Genomic DNA, 27,688 nt, shown 5'->3' on the forward strand with positions numbered 1-27,688 from the left:
TAGCCACGTTCCTCGCTTTGTGAAGAAGTTGCACGCACACGCCGCTGCCGTTCACGCTGTCTCGTGCTGTGAGCGAGGAAGAAGAGGACGCTCAACATGGCCGCTGTTCAGGACACAGCCCCGAAAACTGATCCCGGTAAGGTTTAACCCCAACCCCACCCTGCATTCAACGCGGAAAGATTCCAAATGTCAACGCGGGCGCATTCTCTCCCCGCCTCCTTCCATTTCAGTGGTTCCGAGCAGCTCGGCACAGGCGCCGGCAGAGTCCGACGCCCCCAAGCAGCCGCAGAGTCCTCGGGAGAAAGACCCTCTCAGCGGTTCTCAGGAAAGCCAGAGTAAGCACGACCGAATTCAGAGTGCGGGGTTCATAACGCGCCGAGGCTTCACATGGGCTATGAGGCGCGCCGTAGTGGGAGACTTACGGATTAATTTACACCGCATGGAGTTCTTTAACGTGCGCCAAAATATGGCTGCGTCTAATCTCGCGACAGCCGTGAGAATTACCTCCGGGAAATTCTCACGGCAGTTAACATGAAAGCTGGCTGGCCTAAACTTTGCTGAATAATATTACGTCCCAACGTAACCGAACGTAACATAACCTCACCGAACTAACGTAACCGAACCGAACGCGTGATAACCTACCTAAATCCAGTCCAGCAACAAACCTAATCTAACACAGTCCAACGACACAGAACACAACATATAATAAACGTAATTAAACCCATTCTAGAAGTACTGTGCGTCGATGTCTCGATACAGTAGAAACAAGAGTAAAAAAAGCTTTAACAAAATCACGATGACCGAAAATGTTTGAAAGCTAAAAAAAGAAGAAAAAAAAAAAACATCGCAATGTCGGACTCGAACCTGAGCCTCTTTGTTTCAAACCAAGTACTACACCACAGCGCTACAGGACAGCTGAAAACACAGCTTTTTGGGGAATATTAATCCCATAGAATCTCCGCGTAGCGTGCTTAACCAATGAGTGGCGGCTGCCGCGAGAAATTTCTTGCAGTAATTCTCACGCTTGCCGGGATAATAGACACTACCGTAAAAAAAGCCTCGAGGGCCATACAGTAATGTTTATTGTCTTCAGAGTGCAAGGAAGGGGGGGGGGGGATGTTCGGGAAATGCCAAACTGTGGCTGATGTTGACACCGTGGGAAGAAAAGCAGACGGGATGACGCGAAGAAAAGGGTGGAGCGTATATCAGAGGCCCCAAGATATAAATTTCCCATTTGGCACTTCATAGCTTGGCCTTATAACGAAACGGGAAGAAGGAAACTCAGAAGCTTAAAAGGACCGTTCAACACTTCCGATAAACGCTTTCACTGTTTGCTTCGCGTCTCGAAGAACTGCGGAATCTATAGCTATCCCCAATACGGAGCGGCAGTGCGGGATTTGCTTGTAGCAGCAGATAGGCCTCCCGTTTCTGCTTTAGTGTTGCGGCTTTCTTTTTAGAGTGGCCATCGAACGCATTCATTGATTGCTGCAACTGAACGAAAGCCGGAAATATCCGCCACACCGCTGTAATGACGTAGTTCCTGCGGTCGAAGAACGCCGAGACCGGGACAGAAAAAAAAATCTGAGCAAGGTTCTAAGTTATCTGATGGGCATAGCGCAAAAATTTTTGGCTGAGATATTTTTAGATACCCTAATCGAAATACTGAATGTGGTGGTGTATTATGTTCTGCAAGCATTTAGGATTTAGAAAAAAAAGTTATAAGAAAGTGTTGCAGGGTATCTTTATTAGAATCATTCGAAGAAGGAGAAGCGACAGCTGCTGTTTATGGTGACGCTGTCTGTTATGCGGAGCGCAGTCATTCCCTATATTCTTCACTGCTCACCTTCTTCCCGCAAAGGTCGCAGATTAGTAATGAATGTTCTGAGTTCATGTTGCAACACTTTTGGGGACTGGGTAGTAAAACACACGGCAGAGCAATAAGGAAATTTACTTGTGCCCACTAAGCCCATCTTCCGACTGGTGTGCATTGAGTTCATTTTCAATCGACACGTTGGGAGTTTTACTCAGTCCAGAGGGACTCCCCATTTTATGCTATCCACAGCTCCTCCATCTTTTCGAGGTCTCCTCAAAATGCCCCCATAAAGATCGTTAAAAGAGCCATGAAGACAAAACACAAGTTTGGTTCATTCGAAATGTTGCTTCGTTAGAATCATAATGACGCCACTTTTAACGTACTCTTCGCTCAAATAAGCCATATAATTAAGGGAAAAGGGAATGGCCATGCGACCCACTAGCTCATTTCCCGACACAGAACCTATGATGTCATATGAGCCCAGCTGTGTGATTGGCTCAAGCTGGTAAAAGCAACCGCAGTTTAGGCAGACCTTATGAACTTGCCGAACGAGCTATTTGCTCCTAAATACAGTGTATATCCATTTTACAGCAGTAAGAATGGCGCGGTAAACAACAAAAGTTACGAAAATACACGTAAACATAGAAATACCGATGCGCACTACTGTCGGCACTTGGCGGACCAGGCTTGTTTTAGCTGCACAACAGTCCGACGCTTTGGAGTTGTCTTACACAACGCTGGCCGATTGGCGTAGGCGACGTTGCATTACGTGACCCTCTTTGTCAAGCACACCCCATGTTTCACGCAGCGATTACTTTCTACCGTAACAAAAACAAGCCAGGTGTAAATACGGTCAAAAACAAAGCAACGGCGGAGTGCTGAGTATGCTAGCGCCACCTGGGAGGTTCGACGGAAAGCGAGGCTGCAGAGCCGAATGGCGCTGTGGAACTTTGTGTACGCGCCGTTATGACTTAATTGTACACGTCACCAAAACACAGGATTTGCGGGAGAATCAAAATTTTAATTTTTCAGTGAATACGGCATCATTTGTTGCCGTGCAACGGCTGGGGACGCTATAAAACACGACGTCTTTCTAATAAAACGACTTGTATTTTGTCTTGATGGCTCCTTTAAGTGGGCCATTATATTCTTAGTTCCAAGGGTTCAAACGAGGATATTTTCTCGGTTGTTTTCACTGAGTCCAGCCTTGGCGTTGCAACACTCCGGGTCAACACGCTTAATTTAGCGGTGGGGTAGTATCAGCCACTGCCGCTTCGGACCCCGACGACTCTGAGAACATTGACATTTTTAGACACGCTTTGGTTGGACCCGATATGATGCATGAAATCCGAATGGTGTTGCCTTTACGAGTGCTCGTTATGTTTTATAATGGCAGGAAGAAAAAAAAACATAGCAGATTTTTTACCTTCTGGCCAGGATATCAACAACACTGGAAAAAGCGTTATTAGGCGCATTACATACATTTATTTATTTATTTATTTATTTATTTGTTTGTTTGTTTGTTTGTTTGTTTGTTTGTTTGTTTGTTTGTTTGTTTGTTTGTTTTACCCTGAGGGCATACAGCATTGCAGAGGGGAGGGGCTTACATCGATGAGCAAAAAAGAAATCAAAGGCACGCGACAAATGTTCAACGATTGCACGCACAAAATACTATAATGTTTCAAAAATAGGAAAAAAAGAAAACGTGGTACAGTAAGCGCAGAAAACGCTGCCACAAACACAATCACACTCGGAGGAAAGCAAAAAACAAACGGTAAATGCACTTCATTCGCCGTAAAAGAACAATATCTACGCAGAAATGACGGATCGATACAAGCATACAATGCACTAAAAAAGAAACAAAAAAAGACATTATGTTCCACAGAGTGTAAGACCAAAAACAACAAGAAAAAAAAAACGAATTTGAATTTGACAATGCTTCCAGAAACCGGTCAGGGTTAGTAATTGAAGTTAATGAGGCAGGCTACAAACACGCATTTTGGTTTATAAATTTAACTAAATCATTACTCCGCCGCTGATTGAAGGAATTCATGCCCTCGTGAAGCTTAGAGTGTCGAAACCGCTTATTTGTTTGAATGTAGCTTGAAAAATCTCCCACCTTCTCTCGCGGGAACCCGTGTGTAGATGCGACGCATAGGGGGTTCACGTTGCAGCGTTGGACAGCGGAGGAACGGCGCTGGAACGATGGAGCGGAGCGGCGCAGGCACCGCGTTTTATAGCGCGCATAACGGTGAGGGGACGCGCTGGCGCCAGGGCGTCTGCCGCGGCTATGACGCAACACAATCCAACACAATCCACTTTAATCCAATCCAATCCAAATCCAAGCCAAGCCAAGACAAGTCAAGTTAAGCCAATCCATTCGAATCCAATCCAATGCTCCTCGCGAAAGAGTGTTTGCTATCGGAGAAGAGAGGGGGTGAGCGGCGGAGAGCGCAGCTCACGCGGCGAGGAGAATGGGGGAGGGGCGGACGCCGACAACAACGCCGACGCCGGATTCAGGGACAAGGCGAGTGAATGAGATCCAGTCGTATCTAAACTGTGGAAAACGGATATCGAAGCCAAAGGTGTTACGTTGCTGGGTTAGTGACAGGAAAACAACGACCAGATGGAGATGAGAAAAAAATATGCAACACCCTACCCGTCTTCTCAATAGACGAAATGTACTGATCTCGATTACATTACAACAAATACTCTGACATGACCGGTACATCTATCTATTCCCTACTCCACAACTTCTGTTTTCTTATATTCTTGAGCCTATGTGTATTCAACGAAATTAAACTGGGCGTGACGCTTGATGGGTGACACTCTTGTTGCGTACACTAATTATCACGTCACTAATAAAGGCGCTAGGACCTCCATAGTTTGATACCACGCCGCTTATATTTCTAAGAAAGTCTCTTCCAAGCAACGCAGTTGTTATCAGTGGCGAAGCCGGCTTTACAGAAACTCGGTGGACAGCGCTGCATGGCGACATTTGAGTTCTTTTGGAGATATCAGTTAGAATACCCTTGGGACAACATGTTTGGACACCACACATCTTATATTGGCCCTGGAAGAATGTCTACTCATTAATGTATTGGTGTATCGTGGTGAAACAATCTTTAAAAGGACTAGGTATACAAGGCTTCATACACAAAACTTTATGTGGGTATTTATTATAAATCCTCATGGCCTCCACATTACTTCTATGAAGCAGCTCCCAGGAAAAAAAAAAACGTTTTCCCAGAAATACACGTATGTTGCAATGAAGCCGCATTTAACGGGGCTAGGTGTAAGGCAGAACGGCCTGAGCACTGATTCCACAACTGCCACTTTTGGGTCCCTGCAAGTTTTTCTTTCCTTCTGGGATTGTTGTGTACGCGCAGTTTTCACAATAAACTCCCGTCTCGCTCCTCAGAGTATTCGCGTTGTTGCGTTTTCGTTTATTCCACAGCCTCGCGGCTCAGCAGATGGGAATGGAGTCCTTGCGTTACGTCTCTACGAAAACAGCCGATCGAGTCATCAGCAACATAGTTTATTAGTGATTATAAAAGAGAAAACTGTGCTTGTGAATAAAAGTCTTCATGGTAGATTATGGGAAGGGCACAGCTTCTGGCTTGAGCTCGGCATGACATTTGGATTATTAAGAGTTTTTTTGGATTTGCTCCAACACAGCGCGCTTTATTTTCTGCGGGTATAATAAAATACTCTTCTTGGAGTTTTGTGGCACTGTGTTTGAATTTATGGCCACTGATACCTTTTAATCCGAGCCAGTGATGAAAAAAAGGCGAGCGTGTGGTATAATGGCGGTCCATGATGGAACAGACGGCCTTGATGCGAACCTCAGAGATGCCAGCGCCAGATTTCTCTCTAGTGTATATTGTAAGAAACTATGATTACAAGACTGCTGACTTTTTATAGCTTGGCTGCGATCCATGCATCTAGAGGTTTTATATTACTCAACTACACTTGCCGCCATTCCCTTACACAAGAATCAATACAATGAAACCCAGCCGCGACGACGTTCCTCTCCGCCCCAATAACCTCCCACACATCTGTATTAGCCATAACACACCCTCTACGTTGACTCCTCTGTTGGCAGGGACAGCTCAGCCGCGGGCAGATTTCCGATGCAGAAAGTAATGGTTCGGCTCTCAATACCCCAAGACTGCTTCTCTCGTCATTTCAGAGCCATCACGCTGCTCTCGTGAGGCGGTCAAAGCTCCCGGTGGCTTCCAAGGGTCGCCGACCTCTGAAGCTGAAACCGCCAAAGCCAAGTTGCAGGAAAGTAGCCGTAAGTCTCATTCTTTCACATGCCCTTTTGAAATAGAAGGATCGCTGTATCCTTTAAACTTAAATTTAGTCGAGTATACGGTAACGCAGGTAGGTGAGTGCCATGCACATGAAGGCACGCATTCTAAAACAAGTTGGATTTGCTAATTTGATCATGTCGCAGCAGAACAAAGAACAGAATTCGATGAAAATAATTGTGGAGGAAGGGGGGGGGGGCGTATTGGATATTGCGAAGATATTAACCCCAGGTCATTAGCCCACTTCGAATCTGCATTATGCTTGATTCGCTTGACATGCACCGCTAAACCTGTTCGGTGCTGGAAGGCTTAGGTGGGTGCTGTGAATTATATCTTGCATGTATCGTAAGCATGCTGGGCTAGAGATAACCGATAATTTGACGATATTGTAGGAAGTACCGATTTAGGTCATCCTTTCGAGAATTTTTTTACTTTCACAAAGCTGCGCCACCTCTTTCTCTGTTATGTTAACTGTCCAGTGGAAGTAAATTGAATGGGGACTGGGAGCTAGAGAGCTGTATCGTTGTTTGCATCCAATAGCAAGCTTATTCTGGGCTCTGATTTCACACATCTTTCTGCGTTATAGTGCCGCGAACCTTGCATTGGGTTGGTTTGTTCTGTTTTTTCCGCTCCGCTCCGCTCCGCTGGTCTGTGTTATCTGTGTGCCAAATGAAGCGCTTGTTCCATTCTTTATTCTTGTGCTGCATGTGTTATCTGTATTGATAGGGAGAGCGTTTCGAATTAACGTCACCTGTCTAGAATAATCTTTTTTGATCTACAGTGTTTTCAATGCAATTCGACAGTTAGAGAAAAACTCGCACCGAAAGATAAACGCCCGCAGAGCGAATGCCGCAGTATTCGATTCGCCGACACTCGCCTGCGCACGTCATTTCGTTGGCTGTTGCTTCGCCGCCTGTGTGTTCTTTGAGTTGTTAGGGGAGCAAAAGCTCGCTCCAATAAAATTGTTTTTCCTTCAAGCCAACTGCGTCATCTTTGGCTTCGTGACAATATGATGCTTCGCAGTTTATCCAAATGTTACTGCCTATGCGGCTGTCAAGGAGAACGGCCTTCCCATTAACTTTGTCAAGGCTCTTAGGCTTTCCTTAGCCGGTGACATTGGTTGCGCTTACACGCCTTTTGTTTTGTTGGCCATGCAGCCCTCTTGGACAGCGACCGACACGAGGGAACGGCTCGTCACGAGAAGTCACAGGATGCGGCAGTGCCAAGCCAAGTCGACCTGTCTTCACCGACAGGTCAGTTCTGTGCTTTCGCGCATACTCTGCTGAAATGAAAGGCAAGTCACAAAAGGAATCAAAACGTAGAAGTTAAGAGCTGTGGATGTACCGCATAGCATTCGTAAGCGTGTGTGCACGCACATTTTCTTGCAATAGGGAGCCGTGTTAAGAGATAAGTGATAACAGACAAATCGTTGTCCACAACACACGCTGCTATTATGCCACCATCCTGGCACCGAGAGTATACTGCGCGGATCACAGCTGAGCTAGAGGAACGTCGCGACAACCGTACGTATAATCACCAACTTGGCCCGGTTAAATTTCTTTTCAAGTTTTTCAGTTTTTTTAAAGAACAGTGAGAGAAGACCTGGAATTTATTTAACTGTGAAACAGCTTTTAAATGAAGAGAGAGAGAGAGAGAGAGAGAGAGAGAGAGAGATCTTTAATGAAGTGAATTTAAATGAAGACAGCGCTTAAACTAGCCAAAACCCAAACGTTAGGGGGATTTATTCTAACGGGCACTGGAATAGCGGAAATCTCTGACCCATAGCTTGACTAAAACAACGGGACGCCATGCACACACAAGTGCATGCATATGGTTTCTAAATGACCGTCTGATACGGTTAAGAGTATAAATCGTACAATCGCAACCTCTTTGTACCCTTCAAGATGCTCATCGGTGACCTAATTTTATGCAAATTACGTGGAGTACTGGTCGTACGTGCGGCCTGTCCTTAACTGCTTGCGGATGCTCCTGCTCTTTTGCGAGGCCGTCTTTTTTGCACATCCCGGCAACGTCATTTTATTAAAGTTACCTTAACTTAATTGTTGTTATAAGAGTGATCTGTTTTTTTATTGAATCCGTTGCACACGATGTACACCGGCGTACGGAAAATGGGTTGAAAGGGTTTATTGCATTTCACTTCCTCCCTGACTGTACAGAAGAACTGCAACAAACATTTCGTTCACTTTAAAACCGCGGGGCGGAGGCGAATGAGGTCTTTCTTTTAACAGCGATGCTGTTTAAGTTGGTGGTTAGGCTGGCGCACGCGCCCAGCAAAGATTCGCAGAGCGATGACGTCACCGCGCGCGCCAGCATCGCTTCACTGTAGCCGACTTTCATCCAGCGGCCGCGCCGTAGCTTTGCCTAGCCGGACGAGGGTTCGATTCTTAGCCGCGGTGGGCGCTTTCCTGATGGAGGCGAAAAGCAAAAACGCCCGTGTGTACGAGATTTCGGCGCATGTTAAAAGATCCCCAGGTGGTCAAAATTAATCCGGAGCTTTCCACTACGGCGCGCCTTATCGCCTGCCTTGCGTCGGCGCGTTAAACCCTGCTGCAATCAATCAATCAATCAATCAATCAATCAATCAATCAATCAATCAATCAATCAATCAATCAATCAATCAATCAATCAATCAATCAATCAATCAATCAATCAATCAATCAATCAATCAATCAATCAATCAATCAATCAATCAATCAACCAATCAATCAATCAATCAATCAATCAATCAATCAATCAATCAATCAATCAATCAATTAATAAATTAATAAATCAGTCAATCAATCAATTAATAAATCAGTCAATCAATCAATTATACAATCAGTCAATGAACCAATCAGTCAATAAATCAATCTTTCAATCCATGAAAGAATGAATCAATCAATGAATGAATCAATAAGCCAATTAATCAATCAATCAATCAATCAACCAATGAATCAATGAATGAATGAATCAATGATTGAATCAATGAATCAATGAATCAATCAATCTTTGCCTTGCCTCGCCGTACGGACGCCACGGATGCGCAGATGCGAACTAAGCAGCGACATCACCACAGGGGCAAAAAGCAACTCCGCTCCAGCCCCCGCGGAAACAGAACAGCCGGGCCTCCGACGAAGAGAGCTATGGGGCGACAGAAGTAGTAGTAGGCACTTTATTTAACATCGGGCTCAGGGAAAATCGCACCATGTAGAACGGGCTTTACTCCGGCCGATGAACAGGAAGCGCGGCACGAAAACCGGCGCGCCGCTACTCGACAACGGATGCGACGACTTCGGCACGATCTCGAACATCGCGCCGGTGAAGCGGCGGCGGAAGTCACCAAGCTGCAGAAGATCCGGAGTTACGAGCTTGCGTTACGGAGCAAAGGCGTGCGTTAAAGGCCGCCAGCCTAGCTGATTACCGAGTCTTTGCCCCACTAGTGCGATGCTGCCCCAATTTTTGAACAGTTCCGGAATTTATATAGACTCTTGTGTCTTGCGAAATTACCTCAAGGAAGTTATTTGGTTTCCCGCGTTTCTAGATGGCAGCAAGCATGACCTGCGCACCCATTCTGCTTACTTTTGTAGTTGCGGAGACGTCAATGATCTTATATACGTAGTAAGGTGGCAGCGATTTATACCTATGTGCGACCTCAAGCACTGTTTGTGCGTCAATTCTATTTAACCTACACTTAATCATCTAATTTTAGATTATAGTGGGTACGTTTACAACGGGTTACGCAAGTCACATCTTTTTCGCAGTATAGTTCGCCGACTACCTCAGTCTCCCTCTTCAAACACACCAAGAAAGGTTGGCGCCGTAACAAAAGGTTAACTACTTTGAATCCTCTCTGGAAACAATGTTACGCAATGCTGGAGCCTTACGACGTCCTTCGGCGCGCAAGCAATGGCTTCCTTTCGCGTAGGTGTAATGGGGCAAGGACATTTGCGAGAACCAGATACCTCTCTTCTCCCTAGTTTCGTGTCTAAGTTTTCAAAAATGGAATTTGCATAGCGAGGGTTTTGTTATTGACTCTTCTGGCACCAACAATATTTTTTCGTAGAACTTCATGAGAAGCCTCAAGAGGAAGGGCGTTTACTACCGACAAAGTCAAAGGAAAAGGAGATACGGGAAGTGCACAAGCACCGTAGCTCCGAGGAAGGTAATTATTCGTCTCAGTGCTTAATTAGAATTGAGATACATCTTCAACGGGGATGCTCAAATTTCAGATGTAAGTCCCCATTTTGATTCTGTGAACGTGATAGATATGAAAGAGTTTGGTATGACTGTTAGTGGGGAAGAGACTATAGTCTTAATGAACCAAACGTGAGTCCACAAACCAAGAGGTTTACGAAAAAAGTTCCCAACGTTTCGGAGACTACACGGCTCAGCAGATTTATGAGGTATTTTTTTCTTTCCTGTTTGTTCCTTGCTCCTGCGGGTGGGAGTTCGTGGGCGTAAATGAAGGTTAGGGCACCTACGGATATATTCAGCCTTCCACGAGTCCTTGTATGTGCCAGGATTCGAGGGAGATTCTTTGAGTAATTTGTTTTTGCGCCAATCACCTGCGCGCCGGTGAGTATGGCCGTTTAAAGCGCGTAGGGGCTAACGAAGCACGGTTATGACGGGATCTGAAAATTGTAACCAATTGAAAAATCAGCCTTTCCAGCTGTCTATAGAGCTTTATAGAGTCTGAAAATTAATATGCGGAAAACTAAAGTAATGATTAATAACCTCGGGACAGCACAGCGGTTTTAGATAGGTGGAAAGGAAGTGGAAGTGGTACGCGAATATATCTACTTAGGCCAAGTTGTTACCCCGGATACCAACCATGAGGCAGAGATACTTCGAAGGATAAGGATGGGGGGGAGTGCATTCGGCAGGCATTCTCAGATAATGAATGGCAGCCTAACATTTTCCCTGAATAAGTAATTGTATGACAGCTGCATCGTACCGGTACTCATACGGGGCATAAATTTTGAGGCTCACTAAGAGGGTTCAACTTAAACTGAGGACGACTCAGCGGTCAGTAGAACGGAAGATGACAGGTGTAACGTTAAGGTACAAGAAGACAGCGGAGTGGGTCAGGGAAAAAACGCGTGTTAAGGACATATTAGTAGGAATTAAGAAGAAGAAGAAAGGGGTGTAGGCAGGGCATGTAATGCGGAGGCAAGATAGCCGTAGGCCATTAAGGGTAACAGAGTGGATCCCTAGAGAAGGCAAGTGTGGCAGGGGGCGGCAGAAGGTTAGGTGGCCAGGTGAGATGAAGAAGTTTTCGGGGATAAATCGGTCGCAGTTAGCACAGGACCGGGCTAATTGGAGATTAATGGGAGAGGCCTTCGCCCTGCAGTGGGCGTAGATAGGCTGGTGATGAGGATGATAGAGTCACCAGGATGCTGACAAAGCTTGCACAGAGGTTAAATCGAGCTGTATGCATTGTCAAGGCGTCCTCAGACATGTTTCTTCCCCGCTTCCAGACTCGATCGGGCAACGCGCGGAGATGACGCCACTGCAGCGCAAAATCGCCAACGTGACTTGCTGGGTCAGCACAGCCATCATATTCGGCGCCGTGGCAGTCATCGTGGCGATCGCCTTCGTTCTTCAGTCGAGGTACAAGTTCCTCAAGGAGTGCCGTTCTGCCGACTGCCTCAGCGAAATCCGTTACCTGGACGCCCTCACTGACGATGCCGTGGACCCGTGTGTAGACTTCTACGGGCACGTGTGCGGCAGGTGGAACAGCCTGCACGGCGGAGGCGGCTTCGTCCAGGATGCCCTCAGCAGGTTCTTCGACTCCCTGAAAGGAGCGGTGCAACGGGCCAACCCTGCAGCTTTCGACGACATGGCGCAAGGTGTTCTTTCCGGTACCGCGAAATATTAGTTTTAGCAGTCCGTCTGTTCCGTCATTAGAGAGTTTTAGCATAGCGTTACCGTGTTTACGTTACCGTCTACCGGGTTTGCGGGAGTCGACTACGCGACGCGAGAGTTACCGTGAACGGTAACTTACCGGCAGAGGCTTTACCGTCGCCAGCGGCTTCCGGTGATACGGTAAGCGGTAACGCAAACACGGTAACGAAATGCTAGAACTACCTATTTACGTAGTTATCGTGTTTTCCGGGACCCGACTGCGCCTGCGTGTGCGGAAGGGCGAGAAGGAAGAGCGAAGAGGCGCACCCCACCTTGACGAATGCACATGCATGGCAAGGGCCTGTGTTCGGAACTAATCCCCCTACCGCGACGAATGCACAAGTGCCCAGACGGGTTCCGGTCAACACGGTAACCACGTACAACACGGAACATACGGAGTGAAACTCTTTAATCTAGAATAAAGAATACGGACTGCTAAAACTCTCTAGTGTTAGCAGCCCGTCTGTTCCGTCGTTTACGTAGTTACTCTGATTACTGGGACTCGACTGCGCCTCCGCGTGCGGAAGGGCCCGGAGGCGCACCCCACCGGGACGAATGCACGAGAATGGCGAGGGCCTGCGCGCGGAACTAATCCCCCTACCGCGACGAATGCACAAGTGCCCAGACGGGTTCCGGTCAACACGGTAACCACGTACAACACGGAACATACGGACTGCTAAAACTCTCTATTAAAAAAATATTGCTGTGGGGATATTATTACTACGAGGGTAAAGTTCTCCAGGAAATCATTGGAATGTCGAGTACCCGTATGTTGGCAAAGAAAAACCATATTCCCAAAACGTAAATAGTACTTTCAGCATTTGTGGAAGGAATGTGTTGATTGTGTGCATGATTTTGAAAATATATCCGGACGAAAATGAGGTCTGACTTTTTCATTCGAATACCTCTAGAAGGGAAAAGAAACGGGGTTCTTCAAACGAAAATAAAATTACTTAAAGAAAATGTGGATGGTATACTGCGTACGCGTGCAAAAATCCAGAAGTTCGAACAAAATTAAGTCTATCTTCTCCTAAGCGAAGTGCAAACGACAAAATCCGCAGAATTGTCCATCGAGACGTTTCTGCGGCTTTTCATGCAGGTGGCATGTGCTCTCCGAACTCAAAATATCTCAGACGGCGCTTGCAAGCAGAATGAAAAATTGTAGATTTTGTTACAAAGACCAGCTTGGCATTGAACATTTTATGGTAGTTTACAGCCATAATAGATGGCGTCAGGATTTTGATTTGGTGCACGGTTATCGCTTTTAGTATGCTGGACAGGCATAGAATGTGGGACGCGTATACGCGCGTGCTTAGAAATGTGTTCATTCGACCGCTCAGTTTCCCCCCACAGATGTCGCTGACAGCTGCAGGGAAGCTTTTGTGAACTTGAGAGCAGCTGCTTTTAAAGCTAGGCATGCACTGTGCTTGCATGGAAGGGAACAAGATCTGCATCGCATCCTCAATAATTATCCTTTACAATTCTCTGGAGGCGCCTTTACGAGACGGGGTAGGCACCAATATGCAGGATTGAACATAATGTCGGGAAGGAATTCAGAAAGGGTTACCAAAAGTAAAGTTTACTTCCTGACAGGGAAGGCCGGGGGACTTCGGCTCTAGGCTTAGATGAAACGTTAGGCGTTTCCAGTGTGACGTCATTGCAAGTACTTGTGTTCGGTTAGTCGAAGGTTTCTTCATTTACTTCTTCCTGATATCAGCGAGGTAGTTTTAGTGACACATAGAGTGTTATTCGAAGGATCCAAGAAAACACATCAAACTTGAATACTCAGCACTTTGGGATAGTTAAGACTTCAGCTTCTAAACGTTTTCTCTGAACGCAGGTTTCCAAGTGGGACAGCAGCTGTTTGACTACTGCGTCACCTACATGAACTCAACCACCTTCAACCTACAGAACGACCTTGTTTCTGTGCTGTCCGTCCTCAATGGGATGAAGCTTGTTTCCGCCAACACATCCAGGAACGCGTTGATTGTTGCACTACAAGTCTCGTTCGAGACGGGTCTGCACGCAGTCGTGGGCATCACAAGAAGAACGGGGCGTCCGTTAGAATCGGGCTCCTACCTTCACTTCTACAAGACAGCCACCCTACGCGAGCAGCTCCAGGAAGGATCCGAAGCAGATGACGTTGAGTCGTACGTCGATAGCGTAGTCGCACAGGTGAGGTACTTGACGAATAACACGGGTGGCTCTGCAGCGAAGTACATCGCTCGCGACGTTATGGACACCGACAGTACGCTCGCGGCAATGCACAGCGGGGACCCGGATGTGAGGTGGCTGGAGGCTGAGTCCCTCAAGTCGGACAAGGCGTTCCCAGAGGGTGTCTGGAAGGAGGCGTACCGTATCTTCGGTGCGAGCGGTCTGCCTGAAGCTGACGTGGTCCACGTACTCTTCGAAGACTACAGCAGGACCCGCGACGTCTTCAACTACCTTGACGGCGAGCCCGCGGAGACTACCGGCTGGTACCTGGCGATGATGCTTCTTTCCCAGGTGTGCATGTGTCTGTAGCAGTTAAAATGACTGTCGAATGGGATTCTGTAGAAAACGGTCACACACGAGTGCTTATGACTGCAAACCTCAGCTTTGGAACGGTATGGGATACTTTGCGGGATGTCCTGGTAGGGTATCGCTTCATGGGAAATACTACCACGACAACAATCAGAGTACGGAGTTATAGGTTGCGGAGAATACAGAGCTAAAACTAAAATCAGACCCACCAATTGTTGTCCTTTCATTATCTCCTGTTCATGTCTCTCCTTGGAATGAGCGTGCTCGACTTGAGTGCGACCGGTCGTTGTCTTTACAACTCTCCGTCAAAATAATTTGAAACACGTTCGAGCTGAGAATGTGAGAACGAAGAGGCTTGCAGGACCTGCATGGTGAAGAACAGGTAACAGATTACATACACAAGTAGGAGCTGTTCTACGAAGGGACGAGACAAAGTTCAGGGGCACAAAAAGCTGGATGTAGTGATGAAATGGAGTTGGAAAAAAAATATGGCGCAAAGAGGCAGGGAGAAGATATGGGGGGCGCACTGCTGGAAATATTTAGCCATAGAGAACTGAGAAAAGGCGTCAAATAAAATCGGGCACACGGCCCGTAGCTCACTTTTGTATCAGCCTTACTGGCCCATGCGGCCTCCGCCGATAAGGTTTCGCAAAAGGCAGAAGACCATCGCCCATTTGGAGGTAATTGAGAAGGGGCTAAGCAGTATGGTGAGTCCGAGTTCGAGCGCAAAGAACTGATTTTGTTGAGGGAAACTTAGAGCAGGTGTGAGCCCTTCATCGGTTGCACAGGACGGAAAAACGCTGCCATAACAGATGTCAAATATGACGCGTGGGTGATGTAACACACCTGCTTCAATTACGAAAAGTCGTCAGTTTTCGTACTCAGATTCTGTAGTTCTGCCTACGTGTATTGCTTTGAAGGATAGTTAAGAATGCAAGTTAGGAGCTGTTCGATCATGACATCACTACAGGTGCAACATGAAATATTCTTGACGTAGTCTTCCACTGTATTTTTTTCTTTTTTGATTCCTCGAAGCTGGGGGTTGTTATAATTGCCGGCAAGCTCCTAGCTCTTTTCGAAGGTATTTTTATGAGTCGTGAAAAACATTACCACCAAGTTGAAAATCACAACAGGAATACTACAAAAACATAACAGGAATTCCTGTCACACGACAAAAAACTTTGTTGGGACAACAGAAGCCCATTTGTTACGACAAAGCCATCTGTTGTTACGACACACATTTCTGTCGTAACGACAAAGTCAATTTTCTCAACGAGAAACATTCCTGTAATCACAACGAGAATGGCATTTACGCTACTCTTCACAATGTGCGATAACATTCAAACATGTGCAGCTACTGATGGAACATCGGGATCCCGACAAGACGGGAATTCGGGACGACGAAACATCGAAATCAGGACAGGAATACGGCACACGACAGAACATCAGAATCCCGACACGACAGGAATACGACAAAACGACAGTGCGACATGCTAAAATACGGAAAACCTACAGAAATTTTTCTAGTCATTTTTGACTGCGCACGCGCATTACAAATTTTATCATCTAAGACAGTAATACGATATAGCATGATGTTTTCCGTCCATCACTTGAAATTAAGGGAGTTGGGTCGTCCCAAAGCATGCTGTGTTCTTTCTTGTTCCCTGAACCCGGATCAGAGCGCTACATTTTGTTCTTTTCATTCGCGCGATATAAGCGTACATTGTTATCGTTGCCATTATCAGCAGGAACTTCATTGTGTCTGGTACCCGACAAGAGCGTCTCCCATATACCCCGAAGTGCTTCTATTGTTAACTGCCCGAATCTATTCTTTGCCACCAAACTTCTTTATCTCGTATTTCCACCGTGTTACCGGTCTGCTTCTGTTGTCCTGCTTGCACTCCTATCTCTTGTCAGGCAAAGTTGTCCATCGGTATCCAACAGTTTTCCGTTCTCTGCTTTACACCTCTAGCCGAAATTAGTTTGATTTTCTTTATTTGAGCAATGGCGTCTTTTACCAAACCTCTTCCTTGATAAACCTTTCATTTTTTTCCCTGAACGTTCCTCTTATCATTTGTCCTCCCCTTACCGATTGCGTGCCATTTGGGTGATCACCGCCAGTACGATTTGATTGCATACAAATCTTTTGTAAACCGATTTTCCCACTGATTTTTGTGTGCTTTATTTTTCTTTGTTTGGACCTATGTGAACGAGCTGTTCACACTTCCCGTAAGCGCTATGTTTATTATGCCACAACCTGTGCCAATGTCAGTTACACGTATTGTACACTTTCCCAACTCCTGCGTGACATGAACCGCATCTTTTGAGTTGTTCGGTGATTATGTATAATGCTAACTTACACATATTTAGTTCTTGTTTCTATGTTACTCATGTTTAGCGCTTCCTTTTTGGCACATTTTGGTGATTTAGTTGTTGTAGATATCTTTGTTAGCCCCCCTTACTCAATGCCCTAGCCAAGGGCCTGTAAGGTACGTGTAAATAAATAAATAAAACTAAATAAATTGTTTTCAGTGAGGGAGGTTCCCTACACTTTAATTGAATGTGCTTACCGAAAGCCTTAAAGTTAATACGAACTCCGTGCCATATTTTTTCACCATCGTTTTTGCCCGCACGGCAAAAGTGAAGTCTGTGCGAAGGATCCAACCACGGGACCAGTATCAAACCTTGCTACGATTGCAAAGTTTGAGCATCTTCTTAATAGGAATTTAATCTGTCTGCCGTGTGTCTAAACTCTCCCCGCAGGCATTGCGCTTCGACTTCGCCAGGCGATTCCTGCCGCCTGTGACGCGGAATGCAAACTACCTCTGCCTGGACGCCGTGAATCGGGCACTGGAACTGCACTGGCACCTGTTCGTGCGCGAGCTGAGCTTCTTCGAGCTCTCCAATAATCCCGAGGTGGCAGAAATGTTCGAGCAAGCCCGCGACAACGCCATTCCCAAATGGATGGACTACGCGACGTCGGGAGACTTGGAGGACGAGACGGCCTCGCTGGCCAAAACGAAGCTGAACCTCGCCTCGTTCCAGTCATACCTGCCTCCCAAAGACGTCCGAGTGCGACCCAGAGGTATATGCGTGCACGCCTACTGTATTGGTATGCATCGCATTGCTAGAGACCGGAGCTTTGGGCAAAATGCCTATTTTCCCCTTGTGTCCATAACAAGCCTGTTCAGAACTTATTGCTGGGCGTGTTGGTTTTGGTCTGAGAACATACTGAGTAGCGCAAAGAAGCACACGCAAGAAAAGGGACATGGGACAGATGCTTCACTTCCAACTGTTGATTAGCGAAGATTGCATCGTACATTTATACCTAAATCCACACATGCGCAATATTTATCGTCCGTATTTGTCCACAAGCCTATACGTCCGTAACACACAATCATTCTAAGCAATAGTTTATCTAAATGAGCTTTTTAGTGCGTATTTCAACTATACGGTCTTTTTATCGACTAAAATAGCCTTTTTTGTGTTTTATGTGCCTGTTTTGGTGCTGTGAGTCAATGTTCTGCAAGGACTGTTCTGGCTTCAGAAGCCCGCAACTTGCCGTTGGTCGCACGCCGTTTACGACAAAAATCCGCGCTCCGTGCCAAACACGCCCAGAAGCGGTAACCATGCTCAAACCGCCGTCACCTCGACATTGCCAGCACGGCCAAGCCGCCAGAAGTCTGTGGGCAGCGACACCGCAGCCAAGCTCTCCGACGTCACCCCTGTCAGCAAGAGCTCTTAGGTTCTGTGCGCTTCTGAAGCGCTGTGTGAGAACCTCTGCCCTGTCAGAACGTCTGGTGTGTCAAAACTTTTGCCCACGTTCCTATGAAGCGATAAAAAAACTGGGGTTGATTCCTCTGTCATAGGAATCGATAAAACACGAAAGTGAAATGTGCAGTAAAATCTGCAGCTGAGCATGATTTGCGGGTCGTCGGCTGTCTTGTGGGTGTGCTTGGCGAGCGACTTCCTGGTGGCGGGCAGCTTCGGCAAAGGTGTACTGGTGTTATTTCCCTGACAAATATGACGTACGTCAGTCAAATCTTGGTGTACCCCGGCAAAAACACGTTCGTGTTAAAATATGAAACCCGAAAACAAAAAAAAAACCCTAAGTAAAGCGTGCTTTTTAGTACTAGAGGTTGCTTCCCCGCAAGAAGACCCTGTGTGCAGGGGTGCACCCTTTACAGGCACTTGCTTCATTGCACTGTTGTCACTTCCGTGGCGGATATGGCGTCAGTGAAATCATCGTGTATCCCGGAATAAAACACTTTCGCGTTAAAACAAGCAAACAAAAAATGAACGCTACACAGCCGCGCACATACCGCTCGAGTCAAAGACGCCTCTTGGGGAAAACCGCGTGCAAATATGAGACAGCGAAGTTCTAACTGACGCCACGAACTCGTTCGCTGTGAGCCGCCGAACATGGGTACATCCCCGACCGACAAGACTGAGCACGTGTAGCACGAAGGAACGAGAAATGGACCTTATTGGAAGGAGGATCTCAGCCCTCCAGAAGTCGTCTAGTCGTGACAGCCGTCATATGCCGTGCCGGATAACCTTTAAGGGCATTCTCTAATAGCATTAGGGGAATTAATTCGAAAGAATCTTGCGTGCTGTCTAATGTTCACAATCGGTATATAGTGCATATTTACTGAATGGTGTTACTCCCGCAGCTTCGCTAATCATCCGCTTTTGCAGGACAGAATGGCTGACTAATTTGTACAGAATTATTTCACTTCAGTGTACTATCTATGGGATTCATCTTTGTTGTGAAGAGCTGCGGAAGTCGTTATTCTCTGTCAACGAATAATAAGGTGCACTTAAGATGTTTCTTCTGAGTGCAGTTGTGTCTTCAAGGAGCGGTTACGAATTCTGGCTCTTTCACCAGAGCTCTTTGCTACACCTGAAGGAACTCGGCTGATGGGGGAAAATTACAACAAAACCACTCCGGCGGTATTAACAGCTTTGCAGTCGACAAAAGCGTCGTAGTCAAAAGTATTCACACCGCGCATGACTCATTCGTGTGCTTATTTCGCATTCTTAGCAGAAAATATTTCAACAGCTGAGAGCTTCGGCGCCACTCCGACTAAGAATGCTGAGCTCATTTGGGAGGTCCAGGATCGATGCACCACCATCCCCGAAGTACAGGTTGCTTAAATCTGACTAACATAGACTTCCTCGATTCCCTATGCTAAAAGAACTGCCGAAGGTTCTGAGCAGCCAACATTCTGGTATTCCAGATGGAATTAGATCATGGAGTGTCCTGAAGTACAAGTAGGCTCCCCCAACTTCAGTGGACGTTGAGCGTTCTTTTTTTGCACGCAATTATCGACTGAAAGGATGTACAACTTCAAGCAGCAATTCATTAAGATTGATGTGGTTCGTCATGGCTTTCAAGCCTTTCCTTCAGTGTCGAATCGCCGTGCATTTCACGTAAATTTTAAATAGCAACTCGCCTGTGGTTTATTTTCACGAAGAACAAAACTGTTTTCCCACAGCACGTGATTGGTGCACTGTTTTCACCGCAAGTCAAAAATTTGTCCTAACACATGCTGCAGAAGTAAATAAGAATTGAGCCTATATATGCCTAAATGCACTTTTCAGTGCCCATTAAGCAACCTAAAACCTCGATTTTTCGAGGCCTAAACTTTCGGTCTCTACGTATATAAGCAGTAAGAATTTCTGCGTCACACCTCCGAAGTCTCATTTTCTGCTACACGATCTCGGCAACGCGGACGCATGGAAACGTAGTCAAGAGATTATTTCAATTGGTTGTGGTTCATTCCCTGTTTACTTTTGTGGCCACTGGTATTGGGGCGACAAGAGCCCCGCGTGATACGGGATTGTAAAAAAATTCGGCATCGTGGAGCAAAATAGGGATCAGAGTAGCCGAAGGTTTAAACGACAACAAAAAAACGCTGTATAGAATTCTCAGCGCAACCAAAATTTTGTCGGAAGCTCGTAAAAAGTGAAGTAATGGATGAGAAAAGGGAAGTAGGTAAATTTGGGTGGGAGAGCCGAACTTCGGGCTTCCGAAATGCTATTATTTATTTATTTATTTATTTATTTATTTATTTATTTATTTATTTATTTATTTATTTATTTATTTATTTATTTATTTATTTATTTATTTATTTATTTATTTATTTATTTATTTATTTATTTATTTATTTATTTATTTATTTATTTATTTATTTATTTATTTATTTATTTATTTATTTATTTATTTATTTATTTATTTATTCGGTGAGCGCATTCAATATCTCTGGGTTGGACTGAGACTTCAAGATTGGTAAGACATAGATCGATGACGGGCTTCTCAGACTGTGCCCAAGTCTCGTCACTGGCATCTTCAAAACCGTAAAAGACAAGGTTGGATTGCCTGTCCTCAGAGCCGTCCATCCTGGCGACAAGGCTAGTGATATCACCGCAGTTTTGCTCAGTTAGTGTCTGTCAGCCGTCGACCTTTTCTTTTACCGTGGCTATTGCAGAGCAGTTGTCTTCAATTTTAGAGTCTTTTAGTACTTTCTTCAAATTTTTCCTCGTGTTGCAGCAGCGTAGAACGTATAGATTTCATTTCATTAAGGATGGCTGCCTGTCTGGACTGGATATCGCTGAGGACAGACATAACGTCGTTAGGGGTATCAGTATTAGCGAACCCAGTTGTAGGGCCAGGGTTTGTCTCGATGTCGCCACAGAATAGCAACAGCGCTCGCAGGGCACGAATACAGCTACAAACAATCTCTAAGCAACAGTTGGGGCTCGGGAGCACTAACAAAGTAGCGTATTTGGCACGCTTGGAAAATAGGGGAACAGGAATTTTTTACCTGCACAAAAAGCAGGCGTTGCAAGTAGGGTTTAACACGCCGATGCAACGCAGGCGATGAGGCGCGCTGTAGTGGAGGGCTCCGGATTAATTTTGACCACCTGGGGATCTATAACGTGCGCCGAAATCTCGAACACATGGTTGTTTTCGCTTTTGCGCCTTTATCAGGAAAGCAGCTGTTGCGGCCGGGAATCGAACCCGCGTCCTTGTGCTCAGCAGCACAACGCCTTAGCCATTGAGCCACCGCGGCGAGTCGAAATGTGAGAAGAGCGGTCATGTTTATAACACCGCGGTGAATCACGGGTCCGGCTGAATAAAGCTAAACCTTCTGGCCGTCTTGTGCCCTTAGACACCGAAAGGTGTACTAGAGACATCTACTGAGCCCACAAGAAGCAGCGATTGAGCGAGAAAAAAAGCGCGCTTCAACAAAACTTTATTGGCGTGTCACAGCAGAGCCATCATGTCAGATATACTAATGCTGTAGCGATTGCACGGCGTTGAAAATTTAATTGCAGGGTTTTACGCGCCGACGCAACGCAGGCGATGAGGTGCGCCGTAGTGGAGGGCTCCGGATTAATTTTGACCACCTATGGAATCTTTAACGTGCGTCGAAATCTCGAACACACGGGCGTTTTTGCTTCTCCATAAGCACAGCGGCCGCCGCGGCCTGGAATCGAAACCCGCGACGTCGTGCTCAGCAGCACAACGCCTTAACCACTGAGCCACCGCAGCGGGTGGCGTTGAAAATTTAAATTTAGTAAACAAATTATATTGCAAAAACGTTGGCCAATGGCCAAAGTTTTAAGCAGGTATACATGTGAAGGATAAGGCGCCAAGACCGAAGGGTGATGCGATTATGAGAAGATTATGGGTTTTGGACACTAATGCTTTCACTTTCACTAGAATATAGTGACTGTTTAGGTATACTCGTGGTTTTTTTCAGGTGTAGGTTTTTGTGTAATGCGGTCGTAGAAGATATTACAACGGCGAGTTTACACTTCTAGCCAAGATGGCATATTGCAACGAAACAACGACGCTAAAATATGACTCGTGAAGCGGTGCGTCAAGACGTGTGTCTAATTAGATGCTTCAGGAAATATGTTTTGGCGATTTCGAGCCATGCCGGGAAGGGGACCCCCCCTGCAGTATGCCCACCCCTGAAAAATGTTTTCGGCACTAAGAGATGGTGTCATGAAAATGAAATAATTCTGCAACTTTAAAAGATAGGCCCTCAAAAATCTTTTGCCTGACTGGCTAGCGGGCCTAGCATAGAACGAAGGGATGCTACGACGGAGCAATGAGGAAAGTAACGCTACTAAACTCGAACAATAATGACGGGGAATCAACACGTAAGCTCCGAGGGCACTATTTTCTGCTGTGTGTGGGTATAAAACACAAAGGCAAAGTGAAGAAAACACACTTTAGGGTATGTCAACAATAAAAGATCTCAAAATGCGATGCAAGCCTCAGGAAATATCGAGTAAGTCGCTGTTCTGGGGACGAGGAAGAATCTCCATGCTGGTTATATGTCGATATAACGGTGACGTGCCTTGACACGCCTAGTGACACGCCCCATCATTATTTCAGGCCACGCGACGTCAAAATACCCGCTGGGCGTGGTGAACATTACCGTGAATTTAATATGCGCTGTGCGCCACAATTTGAATTTGTTTTTCTGTCGTGGCTTGTTGTAACACGAAAGTGTTTTATGTTGGGATCCACCAAGATCTGACTGACGTCATATTCGTCACGGAAATGACATCGCCAGAAAAACGCGGCTGCGCCAGGATTCGGGCCGGGTGCTCCATCGCCGCAACGGGAGGTGCCAGGCGCTTTACCGACTCCGCTACGAGCTGAAACGCCGACAGACGTATGAACTCGCCATATATATTTCCTATAACCTCCTCTATTTCGATGGTGCTGCCGTCTAGGAGAGGGGAAGCGAAGTAGTGCATCACGATTCTAATGAGCGCCCACAGTTGGCGCCAGCTGAGCTCATCGGAACTTCCTCCGTACACTACACGGAGCAGGGACGCAGTAGTCGAACATTTGCGAAAACGACACCCCAGACGGTTGCCGCTCACCAAACACACCCGCAAGACAGCCCCGCAAGTCATGCTCTTTCGCTGCAGCGGACCGTGAGTTCACCAAACGATTCGCTGACAACCCGTTCGGTTTCGGTGGCATGGTTTGCGAGCGCGTATGGTTTCATTCGGATTTACGCTGTGCTCCGGCGCGTGCAATCCAGTGTCTATGGTTGATAAGTCTGATGGTGCCATACCGACAAAATATAAATAGTTTTACCGATGCCTATGAAAGAGGGATCAACCACATTTTTTCATGTCACGCACATCTGCCCACAGGTCATAACCTGACGTACTTGGTTCCTGGTGCGCCGTGGGACACTCCTGCGGGCAAGAACTTTCTCGGGAGTTACATCGCGCTCCGAATCGCGACGCAACGGGAGACGATGCTGGTGAGGCCACCGGATGCGGCCGAGGCGGAGCTGGCGCGCAGGTGGGCTGACCCATGGCCCGTGTACGCGGAGGCCCAACATGCAGTCATTCTGCCAGCGGCGTATCTGGCGAAGCCGCTCATGTACGCGGGGTCCTCGGCGCCCGAAGCCAACTACGCCACCGTTGGAGTCGCTTTGGCCAAGGCCCTCTCCGAGGCAATCGACCCTTACTCGCGGTACGTGGCAGCGGACGCAACGGATACCGTTTATTCGCAACATCGGTGCATGGTGTTCTGGACTGCGAAAACACGTTATCTTAAGCGAAGCATTGGCGAGGAACGGGAAGAACGTAAATTTTAACCGACAACGTTGTTGTTCGTAGCGTTCAAGTAGCAGTTGTCGCTTAGAATACTGTCGCGTAACCGTTTCGGAAAATCTTGTAAGGGAAAGCAAATCTCTGCCAGAGGGACTGGTTCCGGTGACTGAGAGCCGTATCTGCTTGCTTCGGCACAAATGGCGCCAATAGACGCTAGCATTTCTGCTGCCCCTTCCGTGCAACGTTCATCAAGGCCTTGAAACTTGCCTCTGACCCCCTGCTTCTTACCTCTTCCCCTCATGCTCTGACAACCACCACCTCCACCCCTCTCTCAACCCTACCGTTCTCCTTCTAATCTGCGCTCGTGCCCTCCGTTTCTGCCCCTCGTACACTTCTTTCATGCCCCTCACCTTTGATATTTGTATCATACTACGCTCTATTTCCCACTCCATTCTTGCAGACGGGTTCCACGAGTTCCCTCCCTTTTCCAGAATCCTGTCTCTTGCTGTCCTTCACTTCTCCGTCCCCCTTCGGATGATGATCTCTCTCCTTTCTCTTTCATCCACCTTATCTTCGCTCCTCCCTTCCCTTCCTCTTGCGCTTCACTTACCTTTGATATTTGACTTACCTTTGACCTTTGACCCATACGTGATTCCGCCTTGCTACGACCTGCCTCCGCTTCTCTTACCTCGCTGCTTCCTTCACCTTTCATGGTCCCGCAACCATCACCGCAGGCAACTCTCCCTCCTCTTCCTCATCCACTTGTCCCCACATTATATTCTCCTTCTGTATTGTCGCGTCTGCCCCGCCGTGGTGGCTCAGTGGCTAAGGCGTCGTGCTGCAGAGCACGATGACGCGGGGTCGACTCCCAGTCGCGGCTGCCTCTTTTCTGATGGAGGCGAAAAGCGAAAACGCCCGTGTGTTCGATATTTAGGCGCACGATAAAGACCCCCAGGTGGTCAAATTAAACCCGGAAGCCTCAACTACGGTGCGCCTCATCACCTGTGTAGCATCGGCGCGTTAAACCCCATAATTAATCAATGTACTGTATCTTCCCCTTCCAACTCATTATTACCTTCTGGCTCATCCCATTCCCATCCCTCTTCCATTACTGTCTTTTCCCAGCATGGCCTTCCTCATCTGCGAAATCTATTAGCTTGAATCAAGGCGGAAATTTGGGTGAGTCTGAATACGTTCATCTTGCACAGCGTAAAAGGACGGGACACGAGTAGGAAATACACCACAAACGCTGAGTCAGCATTTGTGGTGTCTATTTCTTGCTGGTGTCCCGTCCTCTTGCGCTGTTCAAGATGAACGTAATCTATTTGCGTCACTCGATTTATGCCACCTTTCCTCATAACGTTCCTTCAACTGCAGCCAACTTTAACTCACCAATCACAGTCATAACATTTTCAGCTCTGATTTTTTCAAGCAAAATATATTTTCCTATTGTTACACTAAACCTGATGGCTCAACCAAGCCCAAACAGAATAGCGCTAGTTGTGCAATTATTAATTCAATAATGAGCCAATAATAAGGACATCCAGCAAATAAACATGTTATGTTAAGCAGAAAAAGTTTTCCTGCATTTCTTCCTACATTTTATGACCACAAGAACCCACAAACGAAAAATTACCTTTGTAATGCACATATTTAGCAGATTCATAAGGTTTGAAATAAATCTAGTACCGATGTTTTTTGGCGTCATTCTTGTAAGTGTGTATTCACTTTTGTATTCAGATTTTTCTTTTTTGTAGCGTCTAGCTCTTTTAAAATGCAACAATGGTGATGTTTATCGCAATAGTCGTCCTTGAAGGACATCCCTCCAAAACTAGCAGTTTGGTTTCGATCCCTATGCGCTACAGGAACTTTTATGTGGTGGAGCCCATCGACATCGCCAGGTCCGCAATTGCGAACAATTGCCAGCGGTTTCGTAAGCCGCTAGGGAGGAGGCTCACCCGTAACATTTATTGTTGATTAAGGTGACAGCCTCACGGGTGGGGGACAGACAGACACAGGCAGCCACATTTTCGCGTTACGCAGTCTGAGGGAGAATATCAGCAACGGTCTTTAAATATTTTCCTGGTAGAACTTCAGCGGAATCGGGCTCGCATCAGCATGCGCTAAATATGTAACAGTGCATAGGTGGAAGGGCACTGTTTTACAGTGCCATTCCACAGTTCTAGCAGGTTTTATTCAAAAGTGATAAAGTCCTACGCAGGTTTTTTAATGAGAGCACAAAATAGCTCTTGCTTGGGCTGTCGAAAGTGCTGCGCGCTTCGTAGTGCATTGTTTATTGAAAGAAAAAAAATGAGCGAAAAGACATAACCTACGCGCTGACGACGTCAATTCAAATTTGGAAAGGAGCTCAATGTTGTTATCTTCGTTGCCATATATTGCTACGACGCAGGGAGGTAGGCGCAGGGAGGTAGGCGTGAAAAGTGGTTTATAAAATTACAAATCGTTCTTCAGCACCATTAGGTAAATCATGATTCCTGAACTGAATGAACATTTCAGGCAGCTGGCACTAACCTTCCAGCAGGGTGGTGGTGTCATCGGTTGCCTTATTCATTTTCTGAAACTTCATTGAATGCAGGTGGAACGTTACGTCATCGGGCAGCTTCTGGTCACATGGACTTAGCTTGGCGAACAACTTCATTCTGGCCTGCTTCGTCCAAGCCACCGGCATAAAACTGGTGTCCGAGCGCCACCTGCGGGTGCAAACGGTTGCGTACCGAAGAAGTCAGTTTGCCTGGATGCGTGCCGCCAGGGTTGGACTGGACATGCTCCGCAAAGCCTTCTTTAATGGCTCCAAGACAGAACCCAGGAGCGACTCAGCCTGGACCAGGGCGCAGAGGATCTTCTTCAAGCGTTTCTGCCTTCTGTCCTGCGGGTCGGATCGAGGCGTCCAGTTGTCGTCTCGGGAGCGCTGCACGTGGCCACTGCTGGGCATGCACGAATTCAACGAAGTTTTTGAGTGTGCGGGCAATGGAACGGTCCAGCAGTACGCGAGACACTGTACGCCACTTTGACTGGATATTGAGCTGATCTCTTTCTTTGTGTGTCTTTTCTTTCGGACCACTGTACTCCTTTCTTTCTTGACAATTTGCTACTGAATTAAATGTCACAGAGAGCAAGACTCAGAGACTTTGCAGTAATTCTTGCCCCTTTGTGCACTATAACCTTTATTACATTTACATAGTCACACCTATATACCCATACCCCCTCGTGAGTAACCCGCCACGGTGGCACAGTGGGTGAGGCGTTGCGCCACTGAAAATAAGGTTGCGGAGTTCGAATCCTGAGGCCACTGTGTGTATTTTAAATGAAGCTTATATGGTAGGGGTGTTCAGCAGTTTGGACGTTTAAAACAAATTTTTCCGAGAGTAGAAAATACACAAATACAATTTACCAGTAAAGGAGATAAGTGTAGCCACGCTTTTGCCTTCATAGAACGTAAAGTCTTAGGTGCCCTGTAAAATTTGTTTTTTAAGGGACGCAAGAAAACACAATTGGCCAATGTGGCGATGCTATGGAG

General features: G+C 46.6%; 1 protein-coding gene across 1 annotated transcript; it reads left to right on the plus strand.

The window, feature by feature from the left end:
- LOC144141454 (uncharacterized) lies at positions 1-27,612 on the plus strand. Its single transcript, XM_077673009.1, has 10 exons — positions 1-136; positions 231-335; positions 6,006-6,110; positions 7,284-7,379; positions 10,190-10,288; positions 11,604-11,975; positions 13,871-14,535; positions 17,317-17,638; positions 23,743-24,070; positions 26,747-27,612. Exons 1-10 carry the CDS (start codon positions 97-99, stop codon positions 27,180-27,182), a joined length of 2,568 nt encoding a protein of 855 aa, XP_077529135.1. The 5' UTR covers positions 1-96; the 3' UTR covers positions 27,183-27,612.
- Positions 27,613-27,688: the final 76 nt, after the last annotated feature.

The sequence above is a fragment of the Haemaphysalis longicornis genome, unplaced genomic scaffold (genome assembly GCF_048455015.1).
Source record: "Haemaphysalis longicornis isolate Haplotype H1 unplaced genomic scaffold, Haemaphysalis longicornis Haplotype H1 scaffold_6, whole genome shotgun sequence".
NCBI lineage: Eukaryota > Metazoa > Arthropoda > Arachnida > Ixodida > Ixodidae > Haemaphysalis > Haemaphysalis longicornis.